Source organism: Scheffersomyces spartinae (genome assembly GCF_019049425.1).
Source record: "Scheffersomyces spartinae strain ARV_011 chromosome Unknown scaffold_10, whole genome shotgun sequence".
Classification (NCBI taxonomy): domain Eukaryota; kingdom Fungi; phylum Ascomycota; class Pichiomycetes; order Serinales; family Debaryomycetaceae; genus Lizanozyma; species Lizanozyma spartinae.
In genome coordinates this window covers 400464-426630 of record NW_025065057.1, presented here as the reverse complement: position 1 = coordinate 426630, position 26167 = coordinate 400464, and the positions used below count along the sequence as shown (strand labels likewise).

At 38.1% G+C, this 26167-nt stretch overlaps 13 protein-coding genes and 1 non-coding gene across 14 annotated transcripts; 10 read left to right on the top strand and 4 right to left on the bottom strand.

The window, feature by feature from the left end:
• Positions 1 to 283: 283 nt before the first annotated feature.
• On the top strand, positions 284 to 1441 carry KQ657_000511 (mitochondrial 54S ribosomal protein mL38; the record flags this gene model as incomplete). The annotated part of the gene is made up of 1 exon (XM_043191353.1): positions 284 to 1441. The coding sequence occupies one exon, from the start codon at positions 284 to 286 to the stop codon at positions 1439 to 1441; it is 1158 nt and encodes a 385-aa protein (XP_043049365.1).
• Positions 1442 to 1590: 149 nt separating this feature from the next.
• KQ657_000510 (uncharacterized protein) lies at positions 1591 to 4827 on the top strand (the record flags this gene model as incomplete). The annotated part of the gene is made up of 1 exon (XM_043191352.1): positions 1591 to 4827. One exon carries the CDS (start codon positions 1591 to 1593, stop codon positions 4825 to 4827), a length of 3237 nt encoding a protein of 1078 aa, XP_043049364.1.
• A 17-nt stretch (positions 4828 to 4844) lies between these two features.
• On the bottom strand, positions 4845 to 6080 carry PTC7 (type 2C protein phosphatase; the record flags this gene model as incomplete). The annotated part of the gene is made up of 2 exons (XM_043191351.1): positions 4845 to 5754; positions 6016 to 6080. 2 exons carry the CDS (start codon positions 6078 to 6080, stop codon positions 4845 to 4847), a joined length of 975 nt encoding a protein of 324 aa, XP_043049363.1.
• Positions 6081 to 6498: 418 nt separating this feature from the next.
• On the top strand, positions 6499 to 6780 carry KQ657_000508 (F1F0 ATP synthase subunit e; the record flags this gene model as incomplete). The annotated part of the gene is made up of 1 exon (XM_043191350.1): positions 6499 to 6780. The coding sequence occupies one exon, from the start codon at positions 6499 to 6501 to the stop codon at positions 6778 to 6780; it is 282 nt and encodes a 93-aa protein (XP_043049362.1).
• A 571-nt stretch (positions 6781 to 7351) lies between these two features.
• PEP7 (Pep7p) lies at positions 7352 to 9349 on the top strand (the record flags this gene model as incomplete). Its single annotated transcript, XM_043191349.1, has 1 exon — positions 7352 to 9349. One exon carries the CDS (start codon positions 7352 to 7354, stop codon positions 9347 to 9349), a length of 1998 nt encoding a protein of 665 aa, XP_043049361.1.
• A 108-nt stretch (positions 9350 to 9457) lies between these two features.
• Positions 9458 to 9530, bottom strand: KQ657_000506. Its single transcript has one exon. It is a non-coding gene; the product is annotated as a tRNA-Ala (tRNA).
• A 248-nt stretch (positions 9531 to 9778) lies between these two features.
• On the bottom strand, positions 9779 to 11041 carry KQ657_000505 (CREG family protein; the record flags this gene model as incomplete). The annotated part of the gene is made up of 2 exons (XM_043191348.1): positions 9779 to 10485; positions 11035 to 11041. 2 exons carry the CDS (start codon positions 11039 to 11041, stop codon positions 9779 to 9781), a joined length of 714 nt encoding a protein of 237 aa, XP_043049360.1.
• Positions 11042 to 11718: 677 nt separating this feature from the next.
• On the top strand, positions 11719 to 13509 carry HGT14 (Hgt14p; the record flags this gene model as incomplete). Its single annotated transcript, XM_043191347.1, has 1 exon — positions 11719 to 13509. The coding sequence occupies one exon, from the start codon at positions 11719 to 11721 to the stop codon at positions 13507 to 13509; it is 1791 nt and encodes a 596-aa protein (XP_043049359.1).
• Positions 13510 to 14077: 568 nt separating this feature from the next.
• KQ657_000503 (uncharacterized protein) lies at positions 14078 to 15916 on the top strand (the record flags this gene model as incomplete). The annotated part of the gene is made up of 1 exon (XM_043191346.1): positions 14078 to 15916. One exon carries the CDS (start codon positions 14078 to 14080, stop codon positions 15914 to 15916), a length of 1839 nt encoding a protein of 612 aa, XP_043049358.1.
• A 253-nt stretch (positions 15917 to 16169) lies between these two features.
• Positions 16170 to 18353, top strand: CDC45 (DNA replication initiation factor; the record flags this gene model as incomplete). The annotated part of the gene is made up of 1 exon (XM_043191345.1): positions 16170 to 18353. The coding sequence occupies one exon, from the start codon at positions 16170 to 16172 to the stop codon at positions 18351 to 18353; it is 2184 nt and encodes a 727-aa protein (XP_043049357.1).
• An 8-nt stretch (positions 18354 to 18361) lies between these two features.
• Positions 18362 to 19216, bottom strand: KQ657_000501 (aldo-keto reductase superfamily protein; the record flags this gene model as incomplete). Its single annotated transcript, XM_043191344.1, has 1 exon — positions 18362 to 19216. The coding sequence occupies one exon, from the start codon at positions 19214 to 19216 to the stop codon at positions 18362 to 18364; it is 855 nt and encodes a 284-aa protein (XP_043049356.1).
• An 825-nt stretch (positions 19217 to 20041) lies between these two features.
• KQ657_000500 (uncharacterized protein) lies at positions 20042 to 22666 on the top strand (the record flags this gene model as incomplete). The annotated part of the gene is made up of 1 exon (XM_043191343.1): positions 20042 to 22666. The coding sequence occupies one exon, from the start codon at positions 20042 to 20044 to the stop codon at positions 22664 to 22666; it is 2625 nt and encodes an 874-aa protein (XP_043049355.1).
• A 198-nt stretch (positions 22667 to 22864) lies between these two features.
• KQ657_000499 (uncharacterized protein) lies at positions 22865 to 23563 on the top strand (the record flags this gene model as incomplete). Its single annotated transcript, XM_043191342.1, has 1 exon — positions 22865 to 23563. One exon carries the CDS (start codon positions 22865 to 22867, stop codon positions 23561 to 23563), a length of 699 nt encoding a protein of 232 aa, XP_043049354.1.
• A 640-nt stretch (positions 23564 to 24203) lies between these two features.
• Positions 24204 to 25946, top strand: MDL1 (ATP-binding cassette permease; the record flags this gene model as incomplete). Its single annotated transcript, XM_043191341.1, has 1 exon — positions 24204 to 25946. The coding sequence occupies one exon, from the start codon at positions 24204 to 24206 to the stop codon at positions 25944 to 25946; it is 1743 nt and encodes a 580-aa protein (XP_043049353.1).
• Between the last annotated feature and the right edge of the window lie 221 nt (positions 25947 to 26167).

Sequence of the window (26167 nt, the reverse complement as noted above, 5' to 3'; positions counted from 1 at the left end):
CCATTGCGGCACACATTATTTCACCAGATTTCACTTCGTTATACTTCGATATGGTGTACTGCAATTGCTAACAACATATATGTTTACAATACCTTCTTATATCAAAATATAGTTCTTATAATTAATTATGTAATGACAGCTGTAGTTATTAAAGGAACGGGAAAAGTCGTTCGATTATCAAGATTGAAAATGCATTGAGTCGAAAATTTTTCAGATTACTATCTAACTACATAGAAAGCAATTGTACAAAAGTCATAGTACATTCCGAAAAAGTATCCCCAGAATGTGGCGTAAGACAGCTTCAAAGTATAGTTTGAGGGCCATACACTCAACCAGTAAATGTTTGACAACTGGTGAAAAAAAAGTTTGGTCGGAGTTGAGCTCAAGATCAAGCTCACTTTCTATTAAGAATGCCAAAATCAAAAAGAGCTTGTTTGAAGGAGGAAAGCCTGAAACCATAGTTAACATCGAAAGAAAAGCAGCCTACTACTCTCCAGTGGATATAGATAAGACATTCCAATTGGCATATGATGAGTTGGCAAGAGTTAGTGGAGACAAATATGCTCTTGTTGATGAATTGAAATCTCAATTGACCTCAGAAACAGATACTGAAATTAAAGCACAACTTGAAAAGAAATTGAATAAGGCATTAGTTGATGCAGAAATCTATAATCCTGAAGTTCTTTATAATTTTGAATATGATTCTGAACTGATTGATGCATCTCAACCAGTATATCGTAAACTTTTACATGATAAATGGAAATCTCATGATCTTATGGTATTAATGCAAAGATTGGAGCAATTACATGTGATTCCTGATACCTTACCCACCTTGGAACCAAAAGTTGAAGTCAAAGTCAAGTTTCCTCATAATACAAAGAGTGAATTTTCATCTTGGATTGTCCCTGGAACTGTTTTACCTGCCTTTGCAGTTTGTAAACCTCCTACTATTGAAATTACACTGTTTGATGAGACAGCAGTCACAGACGATTCTAATTCATCATCGTTATACACAGTGGTCCTTGTGAACCCTGATGAACCTGATTTATCAACCAATTCTTTCACCACCAAATTACATTATGGATTAAGTAACGTTCCTCTTAGCCATACTGATAATCAGATTGATAGTGGTAAATTATTAACTGATGGTGAGGAGTTTACTTTCAGTTCTTATATTCCTATTTTACCAGAGAAGAATGCACAAATTCAAAGAGCATGTTTGTGGGTATTCAGACAGAATGAGCCACTTACCATTAAATCTTGTGAACGTGAATCATTCAACATTAGAGAGTTTGCTGCCATTCACAATTTGACTCCAGTGGGTGCTCATGTCTGGAGACAAACGTTTGATAGAAGTGTTAATGCCATTAGGGAACAATATCATTTACCAAGGGGAAGAGTATTCCATAGAGTTAGAAGAACTGATCCTTATATGGGATAGATGAAGCTGCATGTATATAAACTGTATATAGTGAAATTAATTTTTTCCGCACGGTATACTGCATATAAAGAGACTACTGACAGTCAAACTTTAAAGCGATTAAGCGAAAGAGTACCTTCACCGCATAGTCAACAGAAACACCTTTTAACATGGATAAGGATAAAGACCGAAGAGTTCAACTTCAAGAGCTTAATAACCGAAGCTGGAATGGCGAGCATCACTTTACAACCAATGCAAAGCTAGACTCTTCCCTTAAGAAGAATACAGCGTTTATTAAAAAGATTAGAACTTCATTAACCGGAGATAAGGTGACTGTCACCATCAATGATATCAAGCTGCTTTCATTAGAAAAGTATTTGAGTGAAATCATTATCGGTATTTCTGAAGGATTGGCCAAAGTCTCCAAAAATGAAGATATACTTGCCAGTATGGAGATAGTTAGTGCACTACATCAACGATTCACCAGTCAATTCAGTAGTCAACTTATGATCTTACTTATTAGTAGTATGCAAAACCCCATAAGGATATCTGAAGAGGTCATTGATGAAAAGGAGGAGTCAAGTCGCATAATACGACAGAAGAACTTACTTAAATTGGTTACTGAATTTACGCTAATAGATGTCTTTCAAGGTGGGTTAAAGGATTGCCCAAAAGAGATCATTCCAGAGAATTTGGCTAAACGGTATGGTCAATTATTCAACGACCCCATTTATATTGTCATGTTAAAAGATTTACTTCAGTTTGAGATCAGAACCGGGAATTCTTTGCCAATTTTCACATCGTTCTTAAGAAGATTTTATCCTTTACTAGTGGACGAAAACTTTACATTATTTGGAGTTGAAGAAGAAAGAATTCTTCATCAAATAATCAAACGGTATTCTCTGACGGTCTTTGAATTGTTGGTGGAATATCATCAGACATTAGTGAGGGCCGAAACCAGAACGAAAAAAGCAGCTATAAGAACAGGGAAAATCCTTGAAGAATATACTGAGGAACAAGAACGAGCCAAAGAGATATTCCAAAAGTTTAAAACCCATTGTGAAATCATTTCCAGTATAGCTGGTATGCCATTACCGCAGTTAAACCTGACATTAGAGGAAGGTCCATCGGCAACCATTGAGATCATCAAGCCCAAGTCACTTAATGAGGATGATTTGGGCGGAGTATGGGAAAACTTGAAGGAGAAACAATTTTATACCAAACTTATACCGTTTGATGAATTATTAGAGCAATATAATGTAGGTAATGGCAGCACTGCTAACAATGTTGTTGTTCCTGTTGGTGAGAAGGTGGTTGAATTATTGAGACGATTATCGAATTGTACGCTGGAACAAGAATTAGAACAATTAGTTGTTGAATTCAAGCTATTAAAATTATACAACAAAGCCACCAAGAATCGTTTAATGAAATACTTCATTGAAGATGCCAACCCCAATGATTTAAAATATTTTGCAAAATTCTTGAAATATAATGAAGTGGAATTAAAAGATTTATTGGATGAATTGATTGAATATTTGGATAATGGATTCAGAAACCAAATTCATAACAACCGCTTGAATTTCAAGAATATTTTCTTCTTTGTTGAATTAACTAAATTTAAGTTAATTCCAATCCATATTATTTTCCATAAGATCAGGAAGTTAACGCAAAACATAGCGGAAACTAATAATATTGATATACTTTCAGTATTCTATGATCAAGTGGGGAGATTCTTGAAGAATGAACCTGAGTATAAAGATTTGATGGAGGAAATGATTTTGCTTTTGAAGAAAAAATTGAAGAGTGGGAATTTAAGTATCAATGATAAATCAGCCATAAGGAACTTGTTATTAACTGTGGAACCAGCTCGAACTCAAGTTAAACTGCATAATGATGTGGTATCGAATTTAACTCCAGAACAAAAGTTCATCATCCGTACAATTAGAGTAGATTTAAACTCCAAGACTCTACCAATAGTTTGGGATATTGTGAAACTATATTTTGAGATTCCCAGTGCTGAAATTAGACAAACATTGGTTGAAATATTTGTCAAGCCAGAGTTATTGAACTATGAGAATATTGCATACTTGTCCTTACTACTTCGGAAAGTGTCTAAACGAGATCGATATTTCCTCATGATGGTTACCGATAGCATCATTGAGCAAGTGATTCGGGGTTTAGAACTAAATGATTATCGTAAGAACAGAACAAGAACAGCCCAGATCAAATATGTTGCTGAGATGTTTAATAGAGGATTAATAAAGTTCAGTCTGATTAATAAATTGTTGATGACGATCTTGACTTTTGGACATCCCAATAATCAAGTATTCCCTGGCAACTATCAAGTTGAAATCGATTTACCTCACAATTACTTTCGTATTCAGTTGTGTTGTCTTTTACTTTTGTCTATAACTGGGGGGAATACTGATGAGAAGTCGATGAACTTTATACCTGAGACCTCAATAAAGGCGTTTTTGGTTTTTTTCCAGTACTATATGTTTTGTAAGAAGCAACCGTTGGCCATGGAATTGCAGTTTCAGATTCAAGACTTGTTTGCTAAGTATTCGCACATTGAGGGGGTTCAACAGTATGAAGATTTGTCGCAGGTGTTGGGGGCTTTACAGCACTTGACGAATACCAATGGCTTGCGGACCGAGGAGAACGATGAAGAAGAGGCCGACGAGGAAGAGGAAGAGGAAGAGGAAGAGGAAGAGGAAGAGGAAGAGGAAGAGGAAGAAGAGGAAGAGGAGGAAGAGGAGGAAGAGGAAGAAGAGGAGGAAGAGGAAGAAGAGGAAGAAGAAGAGGAGAATATTGAAGAAATTGGAGTTGTTACCACTAATAGTGTGCATGTTTTTTCCTCTGAGGAATATAGCGATGACTCTGACTCTGACTCTGACCGTGACTCTGACTCGGGCGGAGACAACTATTCTGAAGATTCTGACTCTGACGACTCGGATAGTTTAGACCTGGGTGAAAGTGATGATGAAGAAGACGAAGATGAAGATGAAGATGAAGAAGATGAAGATTCTGAAACAGAATTATTCATTCCGAACCCTCCAATTTCAGACGAAGACAAGAAATTTTTCGATGATATTGATAAGGAGCTCCAAAAGATAGTTATTGAATCTTATGAAGGAGGAAGAAACGTGAGCAAACGATTGAATGTTCCAATGCCTTCCACGAGATCGCAAAGCACGCAAAGCACGCAATCAGAAAGCAGACTGTTTGGTGATAATAAGACTAAAATGACGTTCAATCTTATCACTCGAAATGGGAAGAAGACCGGCTTCAAGCAGATCCAATTGCCTAATGATTCAAGATTTGCAGAGAATAGAATAAAACAAAAGAATGATAATGAAGAGCATAAACAGAAAATGGTTAATATGGTGATGAATATGGATAATTGAGATAATATTTTATAAATTTAGTCTACCTTTATCAACACTATAGTTATATCATCTTCCTTCCCACCTAGATATTTTTGGCCTGTTAATCTTGATAATTCTTGCGCAAAGGCACTGGGGAAGTTTGTATCTTTAGATACTTTAGCTACTTCTTCCACCAATTTAGTCAGAACGGTTTCCAACTTGCAACTAGGGTCATTCTCAAATTGATCCTTTAAAAACAATTCTATATCCTTTGGTACAACGTTATCAGTGACTCCATCAGTAGCAAAAAGGATCAAATCATTTTTCTGTAATTTCCATTCAAATTCATCGGCCATATCTGGCTTATCAATGATATATCTTCTACCTTCTAATTCTGCTTGTCTAACGATTTGTGGAGGTATTTTAGCTAATTGATAAGGAGTATTGAAATTATGCACTTGGAATCCAGTTTCATGAATCAAACTAAAGTTCCGAAACACCCCACACCAAGAATCTCCAAGATTGGCTACTTTAAAAGTTCTATCTGAAGTTAATACTCCTAAACAAGCAGTGGTGCCCCCGATTTCCACTTTAGGAGATTGAATCACATCTTTGAAGGCCAAATCAAGTAATTGCTTGGGTGAAAGTGTAGAATCAGCTTCAAAATTAACTTTTAACGCTGAACATAATTCTCTTGATATAGCCGACGAGTCATATCCAGCTTCCAGCCATCCTCCTACCCCATCAGCCACACCAAGTGCAATGGAACCCTCAGTGGATTGTTTGGAAACAAATAAATTGTCTTCACCAGTTGGACTATCTAAAGCAGGACTTCTATGTTGACTCTTACGTTTGAATAAGTTTGATTCAGATCTATCTTTGGGCAGGTACGCCACTGCTATCTTGTAATGAATCATTGATCCAATATTCGAATCAACATTGGAATTGGCAGCGGTAACAACAGCACTGCTTGATGTTACATCAACATTACTGCCACCATTACTATTACTACTGTTATTATTGGTATTATTATTATTATTGCTGTTGTTGTTGTTGCTGCTATTATGAGAGCTCCCCTGCTGCTGTTCTGCTGGTTTGGTCAGTTGTCCTTCGCCTTTCCCGCTAACCCACAGACTGAAACTAAACCCTCTTACCCCCAATGTTGATCGAACAACATTGGTACTTAAAGGAAGTGTCCGCTTGACTCCTACTGCAAGCAACATGAACAAGAATGCCACTGCAAAATAAATTAAAGGAGATTTAAATCTGGATTTCCTTCTATGGGAGGCCATTTGTGAATGTAAATATGTTTGAGAGTTTGGTTGGTCGTGGATCTGCTGTCATTCTTGCACGCCACTCTTCTATATAAAGTGACAACATATATATATGACTACCTAATTGAGAGGAACGTTTGTGTGTAGCCGTAACGGGATATTCGAGGTATATTGCTCACCTGATACCAGGGTGGTTAGTACCTCGTTAAAAGCCTCGGTAGTAGCTATTGTGTTTTGTCCAATAAGAGTCGTTCATTCTCACTTAACGATCTTCATTTATTTAATTCTTTTTTAACGGTAGCGCTACCATACATTAACCAAATCGCTTCCCACGCCAAAAGCTTCTGTCTATACCGAAAAAAATTTTCGAACTTGAATATCAACAACCAATCAACCAGTTAACTTCAATTGATTAACGTATTCAATAATATAAATAATGTCTGTTAACTTCAACGTCTTGAGATACAGTGTTTTTGGTGCTGGTATTGTATATGGTGCTTACCATAGATATTCTTTGGAATCTTCTGTAAAGAAGGAAGCTGCTGCAAAGGCCTATGCTAAGGAAGAAAAGTTGATTAGACAAGCTAAGGCTGAATACGCCAAATTGCAAGCCGCCAAAGCACCTGCTGCTTCAGCTTCTACTGGTTCTATCAACTGGGAAGACCCCAACTTGGACATTGGTAGTGCTTTAGAGTCTTTAGTTGCCAAGTTGGAATAAACCAATTAGCAATCCACAACTTAACTCCACTCCACTCACCTCAATTCAACTCCTCATCACATCACATAATAACATTATCATAAACAAATCATATCATTCCATCGCATCACATCGTTCAAAATTTTGCTAGAAGTTTACATTAAGTGATTCAATTGATCGTTGAAAGTACTACATGTTTCTTAGGTCTTTGATGTGATGATTATTTATTCTGACTTTGGCTTGTTCAATGACAATTAGGGGAAAATGGTAAAATAAGATTGCTTGCGTTTTGCTTGAGGTTTGATTTTGTCATTTATCCTCTATCCACATTTCAGTTCGTTATGTCAACTTTTTTTATGCACTGAACATCCAATCACAATAGTAAACGGTTGTTCATCTTCATGTATTCATAGATATTCAAAATATAATAGCTATATTTAGTTTAGCTTGTAAGAACGAAAGCTTAAAAGAACACTATGCAGATTAAACAATTCACGTGAGTTTACACGTGATCTCGAAAATTGATAGTCACAAATGTCTAAATGTATATGTATAGCTAGTTTGATAACGTTAACCTTACATCAACAATGCTATGAGTACCAACTCTCCGGAATTACGAAGGAACAAGAGGGTTCTTGGATCTCCGTTCAAGTCACCAGTGAAAAATCTGGCTAATATTGACGCTGCTTCACCTTCAAATGATGTTCCACATAATAATAGTAATGTTACCTCAATACGGAATGATATCGATCACCCATCTGTTAAAAATAAGGAAATTAAACCCATCTTGGAGATATTTTGTCCTATTTGTAAAGAGAGTATGATCTCTTTGAACCAATTAAATCAGCATATTGATGATGAGCATCAGAAAACAGACGAGCAAAATTTATCACCTGAACCTCCTGTGGTAAGACGTGAGCTTCAAATCGATTTGCTTAACGGAGATAAGGGGTTCAGTCTTAGTATTGATGAAGGTCGAAAGAACGGTAATGAAAATATCCGAGCGGGTCTGAAACTATCAAGAGATGCCAATCCATTAAAGGTTAGTCCTAGCCCAAGTCCTGGTGCCGGTGCCCGTGGTTCTCTGAGATCAAATGAGAGACTCAGTCGAAACCATTGGCAAACTCCAGCCTCTGGTTCAAAATGCTCTATTGAAGGATGTAATAAGACACTTAGTGTCAAGCAGGGAATTGTAAATTGTCGACGGTGTGGAAAACTATTTTGTAATGTTCATACCAATTTCAAAGTTCGATTAAGAAATGGGCCTGATTCCAATTCTATTCCCATATTTGAATCACTGAAATATGGAATTTGGAGTAGAGTTTGTCGGAATTGTTATAATGATAAGTTGGATAGCATTAAAATTGTTGAGCCGAAGGTTGAAGATTTAACAGGCACATTCAAAAGAATCCGAATGAAGAAGAATGAAGATAAGGAATTGATGAGAAATAAGATTAAAAAACGATTTATAAAATTGGTGGAACTATTGGTTGATGAAGATGTGAAGAAGAAGCAGAGGAAGAGTCAAATCTCAAAATGGAATTTGTTTGGTGGTAGTGATACAAATGAACCAACAGTTCTGGAACAAGCCATTGAAATTGTTGGACATGATAATTGGATGGAAGATTCCAAAACTCATAATTGTACCATTTGTTATATACATTTCAACATGATAACAAGGAAACATCATTGTCGATTATGTGGAAGTATTGTTTGTGATGATCTGTTTGGAGAACGCAAACTGTGTTCAATTATGGTTCCAATTAATCAATTATTAGACAAGCTCAAGAACCTTAATTATGGAGCCAATGCTAGAAGTCAGTTTCTATTTTTACTTCTGAATGAATGTTCTATTCGATTTAGATGTTGCATAAATTGCAAGAATCATTTGTTATATGAATGGAAACAATCGCAACAAGCCAAGCTTGATTTAAACTCAACTGACAAGTTGGTCCCTTTATTCGAGACCAATAAATTGTTGATAATCTTGAAGGATCAAATTGTAAGATACATGAACCGTTTTGAATATCTTTTCCAGAAGAACGAGGCCACTAATGGCGATGAGATAGAACAAGTTAGAGAGAAACTATTGGTTTACTTGAAAGATTATGAAGGTTGCAGTAATCAGATCAAACAATCATTCTATGGAAGAGTGAATAATGCATTGAAATTAAGACCAGAATTTGTTGATAACGAACGGTTGATTAACAACGTTTATCGAGGTTCAGTATTCTTCTTACAAGATAATTTGGTTAAATTCAAATTACTTAGTGATAAGCTCAGTGAACTCACTCAGATGGAATTAGAAGATTCTAAAAACCATTTTGCCCAAATTGAAGGGGTACAAATTTCTAAAAACTCCCCAACACCCATTGGTACACCTGAGCCACGACTTACAAAGAAGCAAATACGTGAATTGAGAGAGCAATTGATGGTAATGAATGAACAAAGGTTTTTGGTGGAGAATTTAATCGATGATACCATCAAGCAACGAAAGTTTGATGAGTTGGGATCATTAAAGGAGAATAAAACCGAATTGATTAAAAGAATCAACGAGTTAGAAAAAGAACTTGGTGAATTTGGATTTTAATAAGCATGGGAAATTACGTTATAGTTAAAGATAGGGCGTACTCTAATAATATATATGTAAAAATAAAGAAATAAAAGTAGAAATTCCTAGTATAAATTAAAAAAATAATGGACGAGACAGGAATCGAACCAGTGACCTTTTGCTTGCAAGGCAAACGCGCTACCAACTACGCCACACGCCCAATTAGTTATTATTAATATGTGCAGTTGGATGTAATGCCAAAAGTAGAGGGACCCTAGCCATAAGTGAAGGCTGAGAAACTTTTGTTTTTTAATGAGCATTTAGTTGTATACTTGTAATTCTAACTGACTCTAGATATTTATATATTATCAAGGTTATACCAGAGTCATATCACACACTTATGACTTCCTTTCATAATAATATTAACAAAAATAATAATATTAACAAAAATAATAATATTAACAATGCTTACTTTTTCATCCCATTATCAATGGTTGATACTGAATGATAGATACCAGGATTCACATAACCAATATAAGCTCTATCACCAAACCCTCCTACAAAGTAAATCTTATCAACAACAAACTTAACCCAATGAGTTTTATGAGGCGATATGACGTTTTCTGGTAACCAAAATTTTGAATCTGGATGTCTTGCAGTAAAGCAATTTTTCAACTTCAACCAATCATCATATGATTTGGAATCAGGGGGAACATCTACCAATTTCCCAAACAATTGAACTCTGGGTGATCCAGCAGGTGAACTTGTAGTACCGCCAGGATAATTAGGATTTACATGATCGCCCAAGGGATGATCACCAACTCTTATGGTGAATGAATAATCAGAGCCATCAACTATGTTTTGATATGTAGATCCAATATCTACAACCAACCAATAAGGATCTCCATCGCCATCACAATCAGCATAGTATTCCATGGATGAAACGGGAACTTGAGATTCAGTTCCGTCTTCCTGTTTAAACGTTTTCAATGTATTAACATTAGCTAAACTTTCTCTATTGACCAATGTACGGGCAATGCTAGCAGCTTCAATTTCATTGGGCACATGAAGCTCACCAACTTTTTCAGTAATGGAAACTTCCACTTCTTCGTTGATCAATTTTCCACCAAGAAATAATGGCTGGCAAATCGCTAGTCCCATAAGGGTGATCCATACTGTAGACTTATACAATAACATAATAGTAATAATTTAGTAATAATTTAGTAAAAGTAATAACAATAATAATTGTAGCACTCTACAAATAGAAGTTGTGGGCCATTCCCTAATTTATGTAAAATGAAGAGATACTTTCTTATCACCAGATTCATCTAATTAATATTCTATTTGCACCATCACCCCTTAACTCTTATCGGACCACACCACATCGAGACAGTAGTATTATTTATCAAGTCACGTGACGACAACGTGACAAATATTTGGCGATCCTGTGTCCGTTATCGGTGTTTAGGTTTGACTAATAAAGTGCATTTTTGGAAATCCATTACCGTTAACCGTTTATTACCATTATTACTACTATTATTGAAGGGTGCATGGGGTCCATGGCTGTATATAACTAGTTTGAAATGGTTTGAGATTAGTTTAAAGATCTGGGTTCCCCCACGAGATCCCCCATTAGCGCGATCCCCCACTGGCGCCCCCACTTAACTCCATAGATCTGATATTCTTGGATTGGGGGATAACACTTGCACTAACTGGAAGCACACTAACCATGTTCCACTTCGAATAAGCCACTCATGAAAGGCACAACCCCAAAGATACAAGTGGCTTGCCCCAAACTTGACACTAAACCCCACAATATTGGATAGCAAGTCATTGACGTAAGCCCTTTATTGTTGAATTGTAATTGATAGAATGTTGAAGTGTTCAGCTTTGGAGTATACTTTTTTCTTTAGTTATGCCGACTCCCCCACGCGCCCCCCCACGCCTCCACGCTCTAACAAATTCAGTTAATCTTTTTACGTACTTCTACGGTAATATTCTGGATACTTAATACTAGTGAAGTTTAAGATACCACCCGCCATTAAAACCTTTGTTCTATGCGTCTTCTTAAGTGTGGGGTACGCGGACAAGTTAAATGAATATAAGAACACGATGAAAGCCGTCCTGATTCAACTGATTCACTACTAAATCCACATCAAGGTAATTCAAGCTACAACAAGTATTACCACCACCACCACTACTACTACAGCTACAGCTACAGCTACTCTTACTACTACTACTACTAATAGTAACAAGTCGCAACTAACGCTTACTGCCATTACTATTGTTCACTGAATAGTATCATCAGCGACATATTCCGAGTCACTCACAGACTTGAATAATAAAATTATCCGTGAGTTTTTCCATCTCCAACTACACACCATCTCCTCTTCTTAGTATACCTTTATATGTCTGACAACAGACAAAGCATTTACTCTCTGTCGGTAGACGATCTGGTGAAGAATGCCTCGGATATCGACATGAACGGTAAAGACCGATCCAAGGTTACCGTTTCCGACGTTTCTTTGGACCAACAAGCCAAACGGAACAAATGGACCAAAGGGTTCTCCAGAATGTTTGAAAAGATCGAAGAGAGACCCACCCCTTCCAATGTGTACAACTGGCGAATCTATGGTACTGCTCTCATGGCATCTGCTGCTGCCATCATTATTGGTTATGATGGTGGGTTTATTGGTGGTACCGTTGCCTTAGATTCTTTTAAACAAGAGTTTGGACTTGCTGATGATGCTCATCACTATAAAAGTACCATCTCGAATGTTATATCTGTTTTCCATGCTGGCTGTTTCTTTGGAGCGTTGATTTCTTATCCATTCTCCTTTTATTTAGGTCGTCGACTCTCTTTAATCATAGCTGCAGTGTTGATCACTGTAGGTTCAGCTATCATGCTTGCAGCAAGTTCAAAAGTTGGGTTAGGTCCTATTTACGCCGGAAGAGTCATAGCAGGTATTGCTGTAGGATTCCTGACAAATTTAACTCCTGTTTATTTATCTGAAATCAGTCCTCCCGCCATCAGAGGCCGTGTGATTGCCCTTTATGAAATCGGCTGGAGAGTTGGTGATTTGGTAGGGTTCTGGATTAATTATGGTATTGATGAACATATTCCAAACAGCAAGAAACAATGGTTTATTCCATTTGCCATTCAACTTATTCCTCTGGGTATGTTCTTGTTGGGGAGTATTTTAATGAGAGAATCTCCTAGATGGTTATTCTCCGTCAACAAAGATGAGCAAGCTTTAAACAACTTAACTTGGTTTAGAGAACTTGATGAATCTCATGAATATATCATCTATGAAGTTAACCAAATCAAAATGTCCCTTGAAAAGCAAAGAGTTAGCATTGGATTAGGCTTATGGGATCCAGCTACTGAAGTATTTGTTAGAAACCATCAACTATTGAAAAGATTATGCTTAACATGTTCATTATTCTTGTTCCAGAACTTCCTCGGAATTCAAAGTATTAATTATTATTCTCCAATTATTTTCCAAACCTTGGGAGTCAAAGGTACAAATGCTACATTATTTTCCACGGGGATGTTTGGGGTTGTTAAATTTATCTGTACATTTATTTATGTACTTTTCATTGTGGATCAATTTGGTAGAAGAATTGCCTTTATGTGTTCCAGTACTATTTGTTCCATTTGTTTCTGGTATATTGGAGCTTATTTGAAACTTAATGATCCCACCAAACCAGGAATTCTGGCAGGTCCAGGAGGTAAAACTGCTATTGGAATGATGTACATTTGGATTGCTCTGTTTATATTAGCTTGGTCTGGAGGTCCATTTGTTGTTGGTAGTGAAGTATTTGATACTAATATCCGGGCATTCATGCAAGCTATTAATGCAGCTGTTAGTTGGGTTCCAATTTTCATTATGTCAAGATTTACTACTAATATGATAGACACTATGAAGTTTGGTATCTACTTTTTCTTTGCTAGTTTGGCAGCCATTTCTATTCCCTTTGTGTTCTTCTTTATTCCTGAGACCAAGGGGGTTGCATTGGAAGATATGGATAAACTCTTCAATTCTAAGGTTCCAACTTGGAAGGCTCATAGTATTTTAATGGAAGAGACGAGGCACGTGACCGAAGAGGGTATGCATGATCCTAATATTCATTTGATTGACATTGGTAAGCATGAACATGAACATATTGAAGGGGATTTGATCACAAAGAAGGTATAGTTAACACAATAATAGTGTCTAAAGATGATAATATTTGAATACATCGGGATTCCGTATGTAGGCGGATTTAAGTGGGTCTTAAGTCCACTTAAGCAACATAAGTCGTACATAATAAATAATAAGGCGTACATAATACATCCGTGAGGCGTACAAGCATTGAATACATGAGGCATTCTTAATACAAGGTATACGCCACATACTTAGTATAGTTAGTGTGAGGCATACATGCAAACTTATTTAGTGTAACTAGTTCACCAAGTGTTACCCGATCAAATCTCTAAACGGTCGTGTGCGGATCTTATGATAAGGTCCAGTTGATCACACCCCCACACTTTTTAAAGGGGGAAGGGGGTTGTACAAAAGCTTTATAGTAATGACACTGATATGAACACTTGATCTCTTTCACCTTAAAGACCCTTACACCATCAAGCAACACATATCAAGGCCAAAATAAAGTGTTGATCGGTGTAAAAGTTGCTATCAGATCAGAATCGAACCACACCACACTAGTTGATTTACTGGTTGATTAAGTGAAGCATATTAGTATATACAACATAAGTCGTATCCAATGACTATCGACCGATCAGTCGACGACGAGAGTCTCAATCTTAAACGACAGTACTTGACATGCGATCCAACGAAAAAGAAGCGTAGGGGAACAGATATCACCACTTACTACCGGTGTTTCCAAAACTACTACCATTCCCAACAATATTTGATGCCGAATCCGGAATATGCTCCTAGAGTAGCCATTTCCGTTCACCATTGGCAGTTACGAGATTTGATTCGTCACAACGGCCAAGATGATGTCTTATACATATCCAAAGACTCCGTGCGGGCCTACAACGAACGAAACCATGTTTCTCGAATGTTTAACCATGCGAAATTCTATCCTCGGTGTCTCGACGTTGGCTCCAATGGGGCTGTGTTAATAGGAGGACTTCTATCCAGTGTTGATGCCACTGGCACTACCAATATAAGTTGTTTGACACTGAACCTACTCAATAATAATGTTGGTGATAATGGTAGCGTTAATGGTAATAATGCTGTTACTCGAGGCATAGCTAGTACATTCCATCGTGGCATGGTTACCCGAATGATACCTCCTTATTCCTCTAAGAGAACTGCTAAGGGTTTACTCACTTACTATAACCCGGAAACAAATATCGATGCCACCTACCGGTTGGGAGACATGATCAATAACGATGTCATGCTTCATCAACGCTCAGATGGCCATCTCAGAGCGTATGCATGCAATAACGATACCCGGTTATATGGTGTGGACATCCAATCCAGTGGTAAAATGAACGTCATCCAATCTTCCATTGTGGAATCCAATACTTCAATAAACTCAGTCATCAGTAATCCAATGTTTGATAAGCTTTTAACTGTTTCGGGTGATTCTTCTAATATCCATTTACTTGATACCAATTCACCTAAAAAGATCAAGTGCATCAAGACTTCGCATGACTCAGGGTTTGGTATGGCTTATCATCCAAATAACGTGGTGTTTGCAACTTGCTTCCAAGATGGGTTCTGTTCACTTTATGATATTCGTAATTTGGATTCACCATTAACAGAAATCAAGTCGACTCGTCAAGGTCATCAGCTGGGAGCTTTTAGATGCTGTAAATTCTCCTCTCTGTCGATTGAAAATATGCTCGTGATCCTGGAACACATAGGCAGAGTCCATGTTATTGATTTAAACGATTTGGAAAATAAGAACCATCAAGTCATAGTGTTGCCTCAGGCTTTAGTGCAATATGCCGAGTACCGAAACAAATTAAGAAGTTGTGGAGCAGATACTGATACTGATACCGATGATAATGATAATGAAAATGTTAACCATAATGAGAACCACAACACGGGCAAGAATGATGAAATGATTGAGAAACATCATCCCATGTCTGTATATGATGCTCTGGAAGGTAATTTTTCAGCACCATTAGTATATGACTATGATTATCTTGTCAATGTTAATCCCAAACTCTTTAAGAATTACAATTTCCCAACTTCTTCTGCAACGACCACCACTTCAAGTTACAGCGTAACTAACTTGGAACCACAAGTTGATTTTGTCTTACCCCAGTGGTATGGAACTCCCGGACACCCACATGTTTGTGAGGATCCCGAGCTTTCTCCTACAACCCCACTAAGTGCAACACAGTATACTGATCCTACAAACACTCCCATCACATCTGTGGCAACTCCTATGGCTGTTCTGCCCGTGGGAGGGGATGATTGGAAGTGGCAACTGTCGCAGTATCAAATGAATGGAGAAACAGAGTTAGCCGGGCTTGATTGGCACAATAATAAGATTTACATTGGACATCAAGAGGGAGGAATTATGACATGGGAAGTGAATGCCACGTCTTTACGTAGTCGTGGGTGTTATGCTTTTGCTTAGTGTTTCGAATTAGTAGGTAGGTTTATAATGAATTAACGTATGAACATAATTAATCAGTATGTGAATTACTCCGATAAGTTTGAAATTTACTACGACCAATATTTCTCAATTTTACAACGATCTGAAATCTTTAATGATTTTGGTCCAGCTTTGTAACGGATGCGAAATAACGCGTGAAAATTCCATTTACATATTTCAAACCATCACCTGGTATATCTCAAGGCCACTAGGACGCCTCTTGCGCAGCAGAACCATGTACATCTCGCCAAACGAATACTCACGAGTGTACCGAGAGATCAAGCGGACGTCACTATCTCATTCGACATGCAAGCTTATTATATTTGTAGCGTGTTTAAACATTGATGCACTCTGTGGAGCGAAGATTCTAGCACTGGTTCTACGCAAAGAATTGGTACAATATCAGCTTGTTCCAGTGGTGGGATATACCGATTTGAAGCAGCACTTCGATCGTTTGGATGATGATGTTTCCAATGTGATTTTGGTAGGTTGTGGAGCCATGTTGGATCTTGAAGGGTTTCTTGAAATCGATGTCGATGCATTTGTGGTGAACGACACCACCACTCATACGAATGACGACCTAGACACGCGTTTCGAACACCAGAAGTTACGTCGAAAGATTTACGTGATCGACGGGAACAGGCCGTGGAACTTGGATAATCTTTTCGGTAGCAATATGGTGGTGTGCTTTGACGATGGACATATTGATCGACGGTTGACCAAAGAACGCTCGGCCTATATGACGCTTCAAGAATTGGACGACAGCGACAGCGAAAACGAAGACGAAGACGATGAATACGATGACGACGAAGAACAAGACGTAGTCAAACTATCGGATGAAGATGAGGATGAAGCGGACTACCAAAGTCATTCAGAAGACGACGAAGAAACCAGATCCCGAAAGAGAAGCAGAAGGAAACAAATCTCTGATAAAAGACTCAAACGTCAAAGGAAACGACAATTATCACAATCGAACTCGGTATTGGAGGATTACTACAGCCAAGGGACACTTGTGATCACTTCAGCCACGGCTACAATATACGCCTTACTTGCAGCTATTGGTGAAACCAATCTTGAAAATCTTTGGTTAGCCATCGTTGGAACGTCATCTCTAGATTATCATTATCCTGAGATCTACGACAAGATTCAACCTTTGTACAGGGACGAGGTATTAAGATTGAACCCACCACAATTGGACGGTGTCCAAGACAAGACAGCAGACACTAGTTCGCTTAGTATCGAGAATGATTACCATCTCTTTTTACTAAGACATTGGACACTTTACAACGCATTCTTCTATTCATCGTTTGTCAATTCTAAGTTGAATCTTTGGACTGAAGATGGTAAGAAGAAGCTTCACAAGTTGTTTGCCAAAATGGGGATTTCGTTAGCCATAGCTCAACAGAAATGGCTCTATATGGATATACTGGTGAAGAAACAGCTTCCAGTTATATTCAGTAAATATTTACCTATGTATGGACTTGAGGGCATTGTTAGAGATGGGTTTGTTCGGACGTATGGATATAAAGGCCAATTGACAGCCATGGAATGCGTGGAAGCCCTTACGGCATTATTGGAGCTTGATGCTTCATTATTGAATAGCGATATCTTTCAATCACTGGAGTCCAGTCGGAGTTTATTGCGGACATCGCAAGGTTATCAATCTCGTTCAATACAAGGAGGTGGAGATAACGAATCCTTAATGGATGCCGAAGGGGAAGAAGAACGAATCCGGTTAGAAATGGAACGAAAAGGAAAAATCTGGGTTAATAATTTCTGGTCTTCTTGGGATGCAATTAGTGATATCAATTCAAGTCTGGCCATTGGAACCAATTCGAAATTCCATACCAAAAGAAAAGGATATGGACTTTTAGTTCAAGGTCTTGAGGTTGCCAAAAACATTCAAAAAATTATCTTCCGTACGGGGATGTCTGTATTAGAGCGGAAATTGATTAAGAACTTAAAGCTATATCGATTGTGTGTTCTTACAGAAGGTTCAGTACCTGATTTAAACATTTTTGTTAATCCGCTTATGCTTTCCAAATTGGGTACTTGGATATTAGAGAATATTACTGAGTTGGACTTTGCTAATAACACCAACTCTTTAAAGCCAATGGTGGTTGCTAGTTTCGATGCTGTTACAGACACATATCTTGTAATTGGATTAGCACCCAAATATCCTAGAGGAATGAATAACTCCGAGATAGCCAAGTTACTACAGAAGGAAAGAAATAATAATAAAGAAGCAGATCCTTCAATAATTATAAGGTTAAATACTTTCAGTGTTGCCTTTACACAAGTTGCAAATACTACGGGAGCCAAAGTTAAGATCGATGGGTTCGATAGTTCGGTGATTGAAATCCGAAAAGATGATTTATCACCTTTCCTCGAGAAGTTAACCCTTAGTGGATTGATATAGTTACACGATCACCCCATATAATCTGTGGGATCCCAATCGAAATACTCATAGGCTTCATCATGAGTTATCATCTTCATGTCTTCGTCTGAGATGGCGAAATCAAAGACATTCATATTGTCCAGTTGTCTTTGAAGATTGGAACTTTTAGGAATAACGATATAATCGTTTTGCAAGTTCCATTTGATCAATATTTGAGCTGGGGATTTGTTATACTTTGTGGCAAGAGCTTGAAGCTGATGATCATTAAATTTGAACCCTTTAGTAAGCGGAGAAAACGTTTCCAAGTAAATCGAATGGTCCTTACAGTATTGCACAATTTCCTTTCTTGTTAACCAAGGATTCAATTCTATTTGATTGACAACAGGCTTAATAGTTAACCCATCCCATTCCAAAAGTTCTTTCATATGACGAATGCCATAACTTGAAATCCCAATTGACTTAATCAAACCTTCTTCAACGGCCTCTTGAAGTGCCTTCCAAGCTCCAAGTCTCTTGTCTTTATTGGTCATGGGATCATGAATCAAGAACAAGTCAATGTATTCCAACTGATTCACCTTTTGGAAACTTGTTCTAATAGCACGTTTGGCACTATCATACCCTTGATTTTCTCCTAATAATTTGGTGGTATAGTAGATATCTGATCTCTTGTTGGCTTGGGGGTTTTCGTTGATCCATTTCATGATTCCTTGGCCCACTTCACGTTCGTTGCCATACATTTGGGCCGTATCAAAATGTCTATACCCCAACTTTATAGCGTTGTAAACAATCTCTGACGTGGTGTTGCGTCCTAAAAGATAACACCCTAAACCTAGAATAGGGATTTTGGTGCCGTTATTTAACGTAACCGATGGGATGGCTGGCATTACTGGTGGTTAGATCTGTTCTAATAGAATGCTCATAGAGAATGAAACATATATATACTACGATCGTGTTGCTCTTATCTGTTAGGAGGGCTAATTTTACTGAATCGGGAAAATAACGACATAAGATACCCAATTAAGCAATGAGATCCATGCCCAAAACAAGTCCTCTTTCCTGACAGTAGCCCGTATATTATTTCACTACAGCATTCAAATCAGTAGATTATAGCTACCAAAAAGCTCATTAAATGACTATAGTTCCATCTAGCTTAAACGGGTGCGATGCAGCAAGTGCTCACAAGCAAAAGGTCGTCATTCAGTGCAATATCTGCATCCCACACAATGTCGTTTATTGAAGCTAATTACCATAAAGCATGTATCATTGGAATTCTACTAATTACATCAGCTCAAACTTGAAATAGTTATTAATAGAAGTAACATTGCTTAATAATGATGTTAGCGTTCCATTACGTCGTCGTATAGTACACGAGCGTAGTAAGCCCCTGGCATACGTAAAAGACTGCGCGCTACCAACTACATCTGTGATCTGTGGACCCGGTCCCTATACAGTATAATTGAGTAAAGGAGTAATAATATTATCATGTTTTCGGAGGAAGTCATTTGGATTTTAGTTAACGCCCGGTAAAGAGGGGACTACTGTAGTTACCAAGCAGTGGCAGTTGTTGATCAGCTGACAGCATCACTTCTAACGATAACGGATCAGTACTACACACTCACGCATTATAGACGACACGAGACGACAGCTTTACCGCGAGACAAGGCTTACCACGAGGTATACCTGACAACACGACGCACACCACACACACCATGAGTCAATATAAACTTGTTCAGGAACTTGAAGAAGGTATTGTTCGACATCAAGGAACCTTGCATAGTCAACTTTCTGGCTTAGTTGACGGATTCGTTCGATATCTAAAGGAGCCTCGATATCAATCCCCGTTAACGTTACAAGAATTAAGTCGACTCTTTGGACTTTTCTATAAAGATTTGAATTCTGTTGCCTTTAACCTTTACTGCTTATCCAACACGTCCAAGAAACAACTTATTAACAACTGTGGTTATTTCCGTGACCACCGTCAAGATTTCGATTACTTGATGGCAATAGCTAATTATCTGAGTAGCTCTATTAAATTGGTAAAACGATCAGATGAATTGGCTATGAAACAACTTCGAATCTTTAACTTGTATAAATTCCATTCCACATTGCATGCCATTGAATTGGCCCACAATAAGTTATTCCAGACAGTTGCTAAGGGTGAAGATGTTATGTTGTACGACAAGATCTTTCGTTTTGATCAGAAGGATGTTATCTTCCAGGAGTTCCTCGATGAAAAGCTTGAAGCGCTAAGGAAAGAAAATATATGCTTTTCTATGTTTTACCACGACGATTCAGAAACTGGTTTGGCAGAATTTATGGATTCTTTAGTCGAGTCCAAGGATACTGAATTTAACTCTCAGCTTGAACAACTCACAGAGCAATGTATCGAGTTGAAGCAATGTATCACTCCACTTTCCAAGATCCTTACCGTTTCTCATATGCAAAGAAACATAACCAGGTTGTTGAAAACTCGGTTCCCGGATCTCCAAATCAGTAATGATATTTTACTTCCTTCCTTTATCTATTTGGCACTAAGACTGGTTGAGCTTGAAGAAATGTATTTGACATTTATCTTCATAAGTAATTTCCTTGACACTTTTGATCCCTATCATGTTGAAGTTCATAATATCACAGTCAGCTCTACATACAATCCCACAGACTCATCCAACCCTATGTTGAAGTATAGCTATAAACCCAGAGTGATGAACTTCTTTGAAATGCTTAATATCTCCAACACCGATGAAAGAACTTCAACTGAAGTCGATTATATTAACCATAAAAGTAATAATAGCAATAATGATCATAATGATGATCATAATGATATGGACTTTTTCCCTGATGATAAGAGTCTAATTCAATACATATTGTCGAATGAATTCTTCTCTGGTGAACTCAAATACTGTTTAACTAATTTCGAGGCAATGGTGACCTATTTATCCTGTGTTACGTTAGAAGAATTAGATCCAACTGCTCATACTACAAATAAGCTTTTAAAAGCTCCTTTATCTTCAATTGTTGATCTAGAATTGGATACCCATTTCAAATTTCCTGAAGGGATGATTGAAGAAGAAACCAAATCTCGTGAAGTTGCAACTACTACACGGGTAGAAAGTAGATCACGGTCCTCATCAATTATGAATGCTATAAATAATAAAATCAACGAGAGCAGATCAAGATCAAATAGCTCGAATGTTCCCCATCTAAAAAGAGATTGCATCCCACCACTTACTCATGGATCAGATACAGAATCTTCGGCAGGTTCACCTTCCACTGTTACAGAGGAGGAGAGCAATAATGGTATTAATATGATGAAGAATCTCATAGGACGCTTCAGTTCACTTTCTGTGACTCAATTCAACGGCCATGGTCCTGGTCCAAACCAAGGTATTATGAGTGCTTCACAGAATGGTTCAAGTGAAGGTCAAGTTCCTCGACCAGATGGTCTTCCAGCTGATGACCAAATACTATTTACAGCCCATAGACGTTCGGGATCATCTCTTATGAATAGGTTATCTCCAAACAATTCTCGTACTCGATCGTCATCATTGGAATTAGGAATACCTCATGGACGTAAGAGTAACAGTGTTACTTCCAAATTTACTTCTGGCGTTTCTGAATTTATGCAGAAACTTAACAATGTCACTCCTAATAACTCGACTGGAAATATTCCGACCATTTCTGCACTAGGAGGAAATGGTGGAGGTGGAGGTGGCAGTGGGCTTTTACATAATGGTAGTCATGGGTCTTTAAATTCGCTTGAGAATGGCTCTCGATCTGGGGCAGATGCTGCGAATTCAATGTCTAACGATCCAACTCCAACAGTTCATGGGCGTCGACCAGATTTTTCTTCACCATTCCGTGCTCGTACTACGAGTTTACAAATTATGGACCGATGGTTTGGCAATATCAGCAGTCAAAGCACTACTAATCCACAAAGTCCAACTGGGGCTAGTGCTCTGAATACAACCTTACAAGCATCAGCTCTGACTCTTACACCTGGGACGTCAAACGCAATAAGAGGCTCTGGAGAAATTAGAGGGTTAAGTTTTGCCGAAATTACTCGGTTCCAACTGGCAAATTTCGACCAACTATCTGTGAATGACCTTCGTACCCTTAAGAGTTACTACGACCATTTGTGTCAGGAATTAATTGGTATTCGTAGTACAAGTGCGACCACTATTCCAATTGAAAGCAATGCATGTGTGCCACCTCCTACCACCACCACGGTGACCAACAACAGCAATACCGCCAATAATAATACAGTTCCGGGGGACATTGCGTCGCTTGCTACGTCCAACAGTGACAATCCTAGTACCCTTGATGAAAGTATTTAGTTAAGTTCGTATCTTTTGTCGAACCTGCATGTGGATTAGAATTGTTCCAGAATGATCCTCAACAATTTTCTGTGTGGAGATACAATAAAGCGTAAATCGGTGTATAGTTAAGACGAAGGAGGTAGGGTAAATGATAGATTTTAATGCGTTGTAACGCGAAATATAGTAATGGATTAATCATTAGAACATGGAATCAATATGGCATGGAATTTGCAGGGGGAAAACCGCAAGCGGACTTCAAGCCAGAATGAGGATTATGAATTGAATGTGGGGACGAAACGAGTTCGACTAGAAAGCATTTTTGAAAGCCTTAAGTTGGACGAACAGTCCTCCCGTAGCAAAGGCGATGAAATCAAACCAGTGATACGATATGATGTTAATGAGAATATGGCGGTTGGCGAAACAAACAATATATATCCTTCTGGATCATCAGCATATGTTGCCAAACGAATGTTATCACAATACCAGGAGATGATGCAGAGTCGACATCAATTAATTCGACCTTATAATGGACAACTCATGATTGCTTATCGGTTCCAGTTGTGGGTTGTTCGTATGTTCAATAAATTTATCCGAAGATACAACGAATCTCATCAGACACGAATACGACCTCTTCAGAGTTACTACAAATTAATGACATTGGTCGACCAACAACAGATTACCATGGAAGAAATAATGCGAATTGTTCTGAAAGAAAATGCTATCGAGTTACAACGACTCCAATTAAAATTTGATAAACAAAGTTCCAGCGATTCCCTCGACCAAAGTTGTCTTCATTATAATTATTGGGTACGAAATAATGTCGATTTAGGAGACATTGATATGAGCGACAGCGAGCCTAAGATAGTAGAGATTCCAGAAACATATATGGATATAGATATGGAAGTTGATACGTAGAACATTCAGTTAAGTGAATATACATAATACATCATACATAATAGCATGGGATAGGGTAGTAGTATTTTAGTCGATTGCCGTTCCGATCGACTTCGACATTTACAATTCCATTCCAGGTCGGGTGTTGTTTGATTTTTTTCTATACGACCAATCTCCTCCTGTATTTACATTCTTTTGGGTACCAAAAATTTTTCCTTTGCCACAATCAAACCAACAGATAGTCCAATCTTAGGACGAACGTAGGCTCGATATGTTTCGTACGGGCATTACTCATTTTCCTAATGCACTAACTCGAGGGTTCTCAAGGCACATAAGTGTTGTTGGTGTACGTCAACTGACACCTTCCGCCTTGCAATCTCTCAGGCGACTCCCATCATATGCTGTGCATAGAATAAACTATTCCCCACCAACAATATCTAATGCCAGATTTGTTAGATGGAAGTCATCTAATGCCATTGAATCAGAGGAACGTCTAAAGCAGATGCCACAGGAGGACTCCACAGCCACCACCACCACCAGCACGACGACCAAGCCAAAACATAACGACGAGACTTTAGGTCGATTTCTAAAGTTGAGCTCTCAAGAAGCTCCTATAATAGCTGGTGCGTTGGTTTGCTTACTAATAACTTCAGTCGTTTCAATGTCGTTACCTTTTTTCATTGGTAAGATCATCGATACAGCCCAGCCCGATACAACGACACAAGACTTCGACAAGTATTTTAACGAAAAGTATCTGCTCGAAGAGATCGACGTTGGAGACGTCAATAAGGAATTGATCTTGGGCTTAGAACCAATGGTCTTCTACACGGCATTGGGTGGCTTCTTTGTGGTTGGTGCTGTAGCCAACTTTGGGAGAACATATTTGTTACGATTGACTAGTGAAAAGATTGTTGCAAGATTACGGTCCAAGGTCTTTGGCAAGATCATGTCTCAGGATATGGCATTCTTCGACGTTGGACCACACGGCACGGGGATGAAGACCGGTGATTTGATTAGTCGAATCAGTAACGATACACAGATTATCAGCAGAGCCTTACTGAACAATATTAGTGATGGATTAAGATCAATAATCAGTGGTGGTGTTGGTCTTGTGATGATGGGAATAGTGTCCACCAAATTGAGTATGTATATGGCCATGTTGTTCCCTCCCATTGTTGTTATGTCTTTGGTGTATGGACGTAGGGTCAAGAAGTTGTCACGTCAAATCCAAGACAACTTGGGTGCCATGTCCAAAGTCACAGAAGAAAAGATCAACGGGGTTAAGACCATCCAAAGCTTTGCTCAACAAATGAGCCAAATAAAGGAGTACAACACTGAAGTGAAGAACATTTTGAACACCTCCTTAAGAGAGGGTAGACTTGCTGGTCTTTATTATGCTGGAAATGGGTTGTTGGGCAATGTCACATTGATTTCTTTATTGGTTGTGGGGACTCAAATGATTCAAAACGGTGAATTGACCGTGGGGGATTTATCAAGTTTCATGATGTATGCTGTTTATACTGGTACGTCTGTATTTGGGATCAGCAACGTTTATACTGAAGTAATGAAAGGGTTAGGGGCTTCGGAAAGAATCTTTGAAGTTTTGGATCTGCATCCTCACATAACTACAAGCAAGGGTAAAAGAGTCGATCAAGTTTATGGTGATATTGAATTTAATAAAGTCCAATTTGCATATCCTTCCCGGACTCAAAATCCTGTTCTTAACAATTTCTCGTTGAAGATTCATAAAGACGAAAACATATGTTTTGTTGGACCAAGTGGAAGTGGGAAGTCAACCATTTCGCAATTGCTTGTTCGGTTCTACGACCCCAAAAGTGGTTGTATTACCTTGCAAGGTGAAGATATCAAAGACTTGAATGTTAACAGATTCAGAAAACTGATTGGCTATGTACAACAAGAACCATTACTATTCAGTGGAACAATTAAAGAAAATATTGTTTTCGGTAAGAAAGATGCAACTGAACAAGATGTTAAAAGAGCTATTGAACTTTCAAATGCCCTGTTTATCTATGAATTACCTTCGGGTTTAGATACACAGATTGGGTCTGGTCATAGTACGCAATTGAGTGGTGGACAGAAACAACGTATTAGTCTTGCCCGTACACTCATAAATCGTCCAAAGACTTTGATTCTTGATGAAGCTACAAGTGCATTGGATTCCATTAGTGAAGAAATAGTCATGAGACGACTTCTGGAATTGAATGAAAACGAAGGAGTCACCCTTATATCAATTGCTCATCGGTTATCAACCATTAGAAATAGCAAACGTGTGGTTGTACTTAATCGGTATGGTGAAATTGTGGAGGATGGTATTTTCGCACAACTATACGCGGACCCATCGAGTGAACTCAACAAGTTATTGCAACACGATGAAACTGAATAAAAAGGTAGTGAAGGGGGCACCTCTTGTAAATAGCAACGGCCTAATAGATAAATATAACGGATTAATTATTATACTGTATTATTTTATTTTTTGTTAAAGTTACCACATACCTACATATAACCTACATGTTCATAAACGTTTTATTCCATACATAATCTAACCGTGAATTTTATTCAATTCCTTGCATGTGAGTGCGTATGATGCAGGACTTTTGACGTCGT